Source organism: Dromiciops gliroides, chromosome 3 (assembly GCF_019393635.1).
Source record: "Dromiciops gliroides isolate mDroGli1 chromosome 3, mDroGli1.pri, whole genome shotgun sequence".
In the NCBI taxonomy this organism is placed as follows: Eukaryota; Metazoa; Chordata; class Mammalia; order Microbiotheria; family Microbiotheriidae; genus Dromiciops; species Dromiciops gliroides.
The window spans coordinates 84157350-84167444 of NC_057863.1; the positions used below are offsets into that span (position 1 = coordinate 84157350).

The 10095-nt window shown below is 47.8% G+C and overlaps 1 protein-coding gene across 1 annotated transcript in view; it reads right to left on the bottom strand.

The window, feature by feature from the left end:
• NRP2 (neuropilin 2) overlaps nt 1-9720 on the bottom strand; it is a 156760-nt gene extending 147040 nt beyond the window's left edge. Inside the window, 1 exon segment of the mRNA XM_043994885.1 lies at nt 8640-9720. Coding sequence (XP_043850820.1) covers nt 8640-8712 — 73 coding nt within the window. The 5' untranslated portion in view covers nt 8713-9720.
• Between the last annotated feature and the right edge of the window lie 375 nt (nt 9721-10095).

Here is a 10095-nt window from a genome sequence, read left to right on the forward strand (position 1 = left end):
TAATTCTAGTCTCTGTAGTGGTAGATCTGGGATTACAAACCCTGACCATTTCAGCAGACCTCAGGGGAGGGGAAGAGGGGGTTGCTGCACTTATAACTTGGAGATCAAGCTGAATGCACCATTTTCATATTTATTTTGATTTGGGGGATCTGAAATAATATGAAGGGGCAGAAAAATCTGGTTTATGAGGAAATACCCCATTTTCATTTGTCTAATGACCCCAGGGCACATTACAGATGCCAAAGAAACCTGGTGACAAGTTTTACCGAAGGCTCCTGCAGCTTTCTTCCCTTATCCCCAACACTTCACAACCCCACAGGTGTTATTAAACTCAAATCTTTACATGGTTTATTGAAATACTAAATAAATTCCCCAAGTTGAGACCCAAAATGGACTTCAAAGGCTCAGATCGTTTTAACCAGAGTAGGTGCAAGGCGGTGGGGACAGAGGATCTGGGTTCAAATTGGGCTCTGTAAATTACTACTTGGGTGACTGTGGGCAAGTCATTTGACCTCTGGGCCCTGGTTTTCTCAAAATGAAAGAGCTGGACCCTATGATCCCTAAGCTTTTTTTCAGTCATAAATCTACAATCCTAAGTGATTCAAGAAGGCAGCTGGGGCTGTCTAGGAGTCAAGAGACCTTCCTTTGCCACTAACTGGCTATGGACTGTGACCTTGGGCAAATCACTTAACCCCTGTAGGCCTCTGTAAGAACAAGGGGCTTGGCTAAAATAACTCCAAGGTCCCTTCCAGTTCTAATAAGCTATATGAATTTCTGACCAGAGTTAACGGGAAGCTTCTGCCCTAAGTAAAACCAGCTTTCAAAAGGTCAGAGGCTATTTAAATTTTTTAAATTGTATTGATAAAATGAAATTATTAAATCAACATTTGGTTGTGGGTTCCCCCCACCCTTAAAGCTTTAAGTGTCTGTAGTCAGTAGTTTGGGGATACCACATACAAGCAAACTAATAGACCAAAGACAGCACTAAAAGGGTGTGCTTGCAATTGATTTTTCCCTTGCTCTGTCCCCTCTCCTCCCTCCTTCTATTTCATCTCCCTCGCCCCTCCCCCATGCCTTTCAGGCACATCTGTTTTATTTTCTCCTTTATCAAAACAATTATTGCTACAATTCCATCCAGTAAATTGCAGCTGCCTTTATCCTCTTTCACAGGGCAAGTAAGTAGAAGCCCCAAGACTTGCCAATAAGCAAGATCATTAGTTATCGAAGGATCTTTTGAAGCAGAGAGGTTGTTATCAGGGCCTTACTCTGAGTGTTTAGCATTATGCTGTCCAGCAGCTCCAGCAACTTCATGCCACAGTGGAGATGTTTCCTATTGTCATTTTACCCACATCTTTCTTTTCTTTTCTTTTCTTTTTTTTGGGGGTGGGGGTGGGGGATTAGATCTTGATTCTTTTATGAAGACCCAGGGGGAGATGGGATTATAAAGAGTCTTGCTGGGTAAAAGCTATTTTGTCTTTATGATGACTTTCTTGAATTCAGCTGTGGAGAGGCCTCTATGCCAGAGTTGAAGTTCTTATACATTGTAGAGAGTGCCTTTAAATATAGTGTTGTCTGCTGAGCATACTTTGGTGATGAAGGATAGAAAGATGAGGGAGAAAGAAGTTGAAAAGGAAACTTGAGAGACTAGAAAGAAGGAAGACAATAAGAGGACAGGACAATGAAGAAAGTAAGAAAGAGGAGAGTAAATGGTAAGCATGTTGGTTCCCTAGAAGAATTTGAAAGTAGCCAAGGTATCATATTTCCTTGAAGAAAGTCTAGGAATAACTTGAAAATGAAAAGAACCATTGGTTCAGTGGATGGGGTACAAGCTGAGTTAAGATGTTTACATATTTCTCCTACAACCTGATAAAAGCTAGGAGATCTTTACTCTTTGGTGTACAAAACATATCTCAAGAGTACCTATGAGATGGATCTCTTTGAGGCCGCTTTTAAAAACTTGAAGGTGTTAATAGAAAAGCTGAGGAGTTATCCAAAAAAAAAAAAAAACTGAGAAGCCCTAAGAAGCCAGATACCTCTGCTTCTTGGTAATTAGCCCCCAGATTAAACAGCAGGCTTGATTGATTGAGGCTGGGTAAAGACAATTGCTTTGTCATTTTTGAAAATCCCCTTTGCTTTATACCTAGGCCAATAATCCCCATGTATGGGTGAAGAAAAATGTCTCCAAAGCCTTAGGGGTGTGGTAGACTGGAAGCATTTAACACCTTCCCCATCCCTCAGTGCTGCAGGCTTTTCCCTGTAATCCTGTCCCTCTTTCCTGTGTTTTGGAAACCCAGTGGGGATATGTCTGTGTCAGCAACCACATGTTACAACAAACAGAGGTTTTAGGCAAACTCCCACTTTCCTCCCCTTTCTCTCAACCCCACTATCTGTATAATAAATGCCCAATTTCTTATTGTTCTACTGGATAGGAGCACATTTTTCAGATATGTGGGATTTATTTTTATAGCACAGCTGGTCTGCCAAAGGTCACATAATTTGGCAATGTTCCCAGTGGTTAAAAATTAATTTCTCCTTATTAATACAACCAAGGTCCCGTAGGATAGGATCTCAGCCTTATCTGAACTTGACAGCTTCCTAAACCCTTAGAAGGATGCTTTCTCTTGCCCAGCTATCTGTGCTACAAGGCCACAGTGTCCTGGAATCCAACCCCACTGAATCCGGTTAGGTAAGCAAACCATCAGGCCTTGGAACTTGCAAGTCAGACAAACTTCTGAAAACTGCCTAAGAGGCCTCCAAAAATCACCTTTCCACAGCAGTTTGTCAGGGAACAGATTCAAAACTGACCAAGTTGATTTTTCAAAAAATAAATGAACACCCTACCTGGAACAGATATTCGAAGTATTGAACAAAAGACGACTCTGGGGATAAAAAATAAGGAAACAAACAAAAACCCGGTTGCCTCTCAAGCAATATGCTACTGCTCCTGCAGCTGCAAGGATTTTTCCTGGACCGGATAATGTTTACCTTCTCGTAGGATCTTAAGGAACCAACGAGCTTGAGCATTTTCAAGACATCACCAATGAATACCCAACCTTATCTGACCTCGAAAACACCTCATTGCCAGGAAGTAAATAGGTTAAAGAACCTTTATGAAGTGTTATTTTTCTGTTCCATCTCTTCAAAAATTGGAAGATCTTGTCTAAGCTACTGAAATAATTTCTAAATGGCTCTAGGTTATATTAGTTAATATTACTCTTGCATTTAAAAAGTTAGAGATTTTCCACATTTGTGTCAGCTTTAAAAATAAATATATAAATATCAATTTATATATATATATATATATATATATATGTATATATTTGTACTGAGCTGCAAAAGAAGATAAAAACAGCAGTGGAGTCATCAGAATTCCATTCCAGGGTCTCTTCCCCCTCCACTCACTAACCCCTCTTCAAATGCTTTATCTTAATTGGTAGCTCTTTACATGTAAATTGGTCTTTGGCTACTGGCCTTTTACATTTCCAAAGAAGAAGGTTCATCAGGATTTAGATTTAGTGCTAGAAGGGACCTTAGAGATCTTCTAGTCCAACCCCCTCATTTTGCAGAGGAGGAAAATGAGGCCCCCAAAGGTTAAGTGATCTGACCAAGGTTACAGACAATAAGGAACAGAGAGGCAGACTTCAAACTATGGTCTTTAGCCTGGAAATCCAGTCCTCCTGCCCCTTTAAGCACTCTGCCGGCCTATTCTTTCTGATAAAGAAGTGCTCAGCTATGTAGGGTATCATACTGTTGTGCCTTTCAAAGTGAAAAGCTAGAAACAAGAGTCATTTGGTGTATAGTAAGCATGTAGCTTCCCGTCTCTGGATAGCACAGGTTCAGGTCCCAGCAGGGGCAGCGCTGCCTTTCATTCTTACAAGGTAGCTTAATTGAGTGCTGTGTAGCTAAATGTTTGAAGGCCCCGTGGATAAGATCTTAAAAATCAAAGCCCTTAGTGGTGCCTGGACATTAACAATTCCATGAAGCACATTTTGTAACAAGCAAGGGCCTGCCCCCTGATGCCCTTGGTCTGAAAAACCTCTCCCACTCCCCAACGTCTTCTCCCCTCCCCAACATTCTCCCTCCCCCTCTCTCTCCATCCCCACTATACCCCGCCGGCCAGGTTTCAGTTATGCAATGCACCCTGTTACCAAGGGGCGGCGGCAGCTTTTCAGTCCCAGGTGGCTGCTTATCAGTCAATGTTTATTGGGCATCCACAGGATGTGAATGTAGCTGAAGACTACAGAACAGAAAAAGACTGCGTCCCTGCCAGTTTACACTCCAGATTCTGGGAGCTTACAATTTTGCCTTAGGCTAAAAGGAGCTACATGAATGATTATTACTGCTCATGGCCACTGCAGTTTGGGGAGGGACATACCATATGGGAGAGCCTTCCAAACATAAGTTTAGACGCAGAAACACAGCATTTCATTAGTTTTTTTTTTTTTAATGTAGTTTTGTTCCGACCAAGGCCTCTCCCTAGCCCAGCCACAGCTTTTACCTCTGCTCTGATCTTTTAGCCCAGACAAGATGCTGAGTTCATTTCACATCAGGCCGCCTTCCCTTCGAGACCAGAAATAGTGTCTTAAATCAAACACACAGGATTTAAAACTTCACAGATAAGGTGTGGAGACCTTCATGGTCATGGGGTTAGGGGTTTTAGGGAGGGGGAGAAACCCTGAATCATTGTTTCTAGCCTGATCCATAGAGGGAGAGGGAGAAAGTTGCTGACGCCTGACAGATGACGCCTGATTAGCTAAACCCACTAACCCACAGACAAGGGCTGAAACTGGCAGAGGTAGCCTTTCGGTGGCCAAGAACAGGGCAGGGCCGGCCAGAACCTGGGGGCCCACCCCTCGGCCCGGAGCGGAGGGCGCTGGACGGCTAGAGGGTGGGGCGAGCCGCGGGTTGCAGGGAGGCTTTGCCAGGTCTCCCCCGCCGAGTACAATTCACTCGAAAGACACCCGGTTGCTGGGAACGGGAGGGGTCTGCGGTATAGAAGTACAAAAAGCTGGTCCCCGCCGCCGCCCCCCCCCCCCCCGTGGCAACTGACGGGCCGCCGAGCTAGCGGGATTCCCCGGGCACAGTCAACATTGCCCCAGGCTGCGCAGGGCTCTGCACGGGTGGGAAAGACTGCGGAGGAGCTCTCAGACCGAGGCGAGGGGCGAGCAGGGGCAGCCGCTTAATCACAGCTCGCCTCGCCTCTATTAACGTGTTGGTATTAAAAAGGAATCAATCAGTTCAAATGAAGCATTAGCCGTGAATTTCTTCCTCACGAGGAAAAACCCGAGCGAGACAGCGGACCGGGAGGGGAGGGAAAGGGAGGGGAGGGGACGGAGGAAACTCATTTGCAACTGCAATTGCTTCTCCGGAGGAGAACTGCAGCTACGACTTTAACTTTCTGGCCCCCGGCCGCAGCGCGGAGATGCCGAGAGCTTCTCCCCCGGAGTGTCCCGGGTCCCTGGGAGGCGGGGATGGGGCGCAGGGCCGAACTGGAGGCGACCGCGGCCAAAGTCCCTGGGGCTAATTTCTCCCGGGTTTGTGCCGGAGTTTTGCTTTAGCCGGGAATATTTTTTTGCTTAATAGAATGTTTATGGATCGCTTGGCTCGGTTTCTGCTGTGCGGCCCAAACAAATCGATGCAGGCTCCGCCAAGGGGTGGGGGTTGGGGGGAAAGAGACGATGGCGGGGGTAGCTCGGCTGACTTGGGGAGGAATTGGGGGCAAGACCTCTGGACCACGTTTATTCCCAGCGGCGTGCTTTTCACCTGTCTAACAACAGTGGGCTCAGGGACTGGCTGCCCAGCCTCGATGCAAGTTCTACGCATTCCTGCGGCGTAGTCCCTCTGACTCTCATCTCCTCTTTCCCGGCCTCCTGGGTAATCGCAGCCTCTTAAAGCCCCCATTTCCCACTCCGCAGAACAGCAGGCCGGCTGGCCTCCTTCCTCCCTCCCTTCCCTCGAAGACCCGGGGCTCCCGCATAGGCGGCTCCCGGACTCCAGCGGGCGCAGCGCGGGGCTAAGTTGGTGCATAGCGTAGTGCCGTGCGGGGGGGCGTCCGCGGCTTGGGACTCGAGCTCGGCCGAGAGAAGGCGGCTCGAGCGTTCCGGAGCCCAGGAGGCAGGGTAGGGCTAAGCAAAGGGGACTTTGGAGTCTGCGATTCTGGAGAGGGGCACGGAGCCGAAGCGGAGGGGATGGAGGGCACGAGTTGGAGAGGAGCTGAAGACCGGTTGCATATAACCGCGCCTCGCCGCCGCAGGAGCAGCTTCCTTGACCAAGGTCTCTTGTAAGGAGCTGGTGGATTTAGGTTTTAACCTTACACCAGCTCTCGCTCCTCTTCCTTTCCCTCACTCCCCCACCCCCTTCTCCTTATTTCCATCCTTCTCGGAAACGGTTATCCAGCGGCGGCATCTACACTAGTCTGCTTTCCATACACTGGAAAGCACACTCTGATGAGTCAGAAGGTCTCACTCGGCCTCACCCCTTGCCACCCCTCCGTGCAAGCTTCCCGGTTTGCCCGCCCAGTTTGTAGCTGGAAAACCCCAGAAAAACTCAACTTCAAGAAGCCTCCCTACGGGGAGGAGGTAGCTCCTCCAACCCCAGCCCTTGCCCCAGTCGCTTGCACCCCAAGCTGGCCACCTGCCTCTGGACATGGCGAGTCCCCAGCGCAGGTAATCAGAGGCATCGCCGGTCCCCCTTGCCACTAGACTTGTATAGAAGTGACGCAACCTGGCCCGGACTTGGGATGGAAGGGCTGTGGAGCCAGACTGCAGCTCGAGTGTGTTCCCTGACGGATGCCAGCGTTTACACACACGCAGGCACGCGCGCTTGGGCACACACAGACAGATACACCACTGGACTAGGGGAACAGATGTACTGAACATCTGTGGTGTGAGATGCTCCCTTGCTCTCCAACTTCACCACCCCTTCTGTTCCCTTTCTCCCACCCCCCATAAAGGGAAACGTTAGGAGAAGTTGTGTGTGTGTGTGTGTGTGTGTGTGTGTGTGTGTGTCTTTTTCCCCAGCCTGGGCCTATGTGAGTATGTGTATGAATGCATAATAATGTTTCTTGGGCCCGCTTGCTCCCAGTACACACAGTAAATTACATAAACATACATAATTTATGCAGCATCCAGGTCTGTGGGAAGTAATTTAATTTTGCCTCATGCTGTGACCTTAGAATTAAGGAAAGAGAAGGGAGTGGTGAGAATCCCTTAAGGTAGGATCCTTACCTATCTCATCAGGTGGGAAAACTGAAGGTGTAGTTGCCCTGGGGTCGATCCTTTTATGGAAGGGAAAGAACTGGAAAGGAAGATAGCCAGAGAGAAAGTGTGCTTCCTTAATCTTCCTCCCCCTCAAACACACTCAATTTAAAAGGATAGAAGGAAGAAGGAGGTAAGGGGAGCAACATAAAGTAGAGAAAGCTGCTCTGTCAAATTAAACAGACTCAGCGAATTACCAGGCGGCTGGCTAACCTCACTCAGCCATGGATAGATACATGGCAGGGTTTGCCCATGAAGGCTTGGGCCTCTTCTTAAGACCCTGTTGTAAACTAGCAACCTGGGGAGTGTGTGTACTTAACACACACCCTCCAGATAGATCAGGTGTGTCCTGGTGTAGATTTTTCTTCCCCAGTCACCTGTTAGTTCTTGGTAAGAGCTGTCAGATCCCAGATCGATTGAGTAATCAATGGAAAGAAAGATCCATCATGGAAACTCTCCCCAGGAAGGAGGGAGTAAAGTTGCCCTTCATTCCCTTAAGAAATGAGCCTTTTCCCACGAAGTTTACACGTGCTTCAGTCCCCCCATCCCTATTAATGCCTGGCCCATCCTCTGCTCTGTGGCCTCTGCTTATCTTGCCTGCTGTTTGCCCACATTCCCTTTTGGCCATTGGTTTGGAGTAAATTCCATAAGGAAAAGTTTCTTAAGCCCTTCACAAGATCTTTGAGGGCCATGCTGTTTGTTTTATTTAATAAAAATTGTATGTGATTTACTTTCCCAGAAAACACACAGACTCATATACACAGTGTGGAATTGCAGAGGTTTAAAAAAAAGGGAACCCTACTCATCAGTTGAAAGCATTTAGTTGCAGCCCCTATTTGATACCTTAAACCAGACTGTTCCAGCAGTCTTAGCCATATAGTTTTTGAGGGTTTTCCGTCTATCCCTTTCAAAAGAATGAGCAACGTTTGAAAATGAAAACTAGATCCCCTCTCTTCCAACCCTTTCACTTCGCCTTGCTCCATGTAGCTAAATGGGGTGAATACAAATGATTTATGTTTTTCTGGCTAGGTTCAGGAAACTCAAGGGAGATGTGTTCTGCTTCAAGACATGGAAAAAAATCCCTAAAACTGTAATGCGAAGGCTTTGTAGTATTTTTAAACCTTTGATTCAGTCCATATGTGACATCTGAACACCGCCAAAAACTGTCTGTTTCAAAACACACTCACACACACACACACTACTGCTAGCAGGAGGGAAAAGTTGCATTTTTAAAGCGGTGATGGTGGAGAAGGGATGGTTGGGTCTGTCTAAATTATTGAGTAAGTCTTGTTCTGCGCTGTGTGTACGTCACCCCCTGCATTTGCACTGGCTTTTAAGGAAAACGCTCACAAACGCATAGAAAAACAACTTTCGAGGGCTTACCTGCTTCTCCTATCACTCCGGGTCCTGAAAAGGTGAGAGCTAAAGAAACCCAGAGAAGTTGAAATGTATCCATTTTTGGAGAAGGGGCTTTCTCCAGAGCTGATGTGTAGGTCTTCCTTGGTAACTGAAAGTCTCTCTTGGGTGTCTCTTATTTTCCTCCTTAGAATTTCTTCCGCAAGTGTTCCTAATTGTCTCGTTTTCTTCCTCCGGGGTTCTGACGTCCCGTCTTCTACCCTTCTGCTTGGGTTTATAAACCCACCGCACCTCAACAGGAGGAAGGTTAGCTCTTGAAATCAGAAGAGAGAAAAAAGGGAAGAGGGCACTGCTTTCCTCCTTTAAAAAAAAAATGTATTCTCTCCAGTTCCTTAAAGTGTCATTGCCTTTATCCTATAATATCACGAGCATTTCCCGAAAGCCAGGGATAAAAAAATAAAATAAAATAAAAATAAAAGAGGCTTGCCTTTGGGCATCACACAAACCCCAAGCAAATGTATAATTTCAAGCACATACAGTGATACACAGACTTACATATATCTACAGAAACACAGTACAGACACGCGGCGGAGGGACAATCTGCCGGCATCGGTCAGTTCTCCCCCTCGCTGCGTTTCCCTGAGTGGGATTGTCCTCTGAGGTCCGTGGCTGAGCTGGGCGCAGTTCCCCCAGTCTGACCAGTTTCAGGGGGCAGTGTGTGGGAAGAGCAGGCTTCTGGAGGCAGCTCAGGGATTTATACTGTGTGTGAGACTGCGGCGGCTGCTGCTGCTGCGGTGGCGGCGGCGGCTGCTGCGGCTGCTAGGGCTGAGGAAGCTGCCTTCATCTGAACGATGGTGATCGGACTAAGAGTTGGGTCTTCTCTCCGTTCACACTCCTCCACCTCCTCTTCCTTCTGCTCCCGGATCGGTGCGTGTCTGTGTGTGTGTGTGTGTGTGTGTGTGTGTGTGTGTGAAGATGTTCAGAGGCTTGTGGGCTCGGTGCCTTCTTCTCTTTCTTTGCCTCCCCTTCAGCTCCTCGCAGCCTTTTCAGGCAAAGCAGCATGTGGATGTCAGAGCAGAGGCAGAGCTATCCGATTACACGCCGGTTCAGGGCCCGCCCCTTCTGTGTTCCTGATTAAAGAGGCAAACGCGGAGACACACGGCACTGAGCGGCGCTCAGACCCAGCTCGAACATCCGAGCGGTGGCAGCAGCCGCCGCCACAGCAGCAGCTCGAGCCAGCCAGCCAGCCAGCCAGCCAGCCGCAAGATCAAAGTTAATCCAGCTCCCACCCAGACTCCTCTTTCCACCTCCAATCCACAACTGGCGGCGGAGAGCAAAGCCTTTGCTGCAACAGCCCAGAGCCTCCTCTCAGCCGGTCAATCCATTAATTCCTTTGCTCAGGACTGGGCACCTTTCAAAGACCCATCTTCTTGCTCCCCATCTCTCGAGACAACGGCAGGAACCGGAATAAATCTCTGTTCTC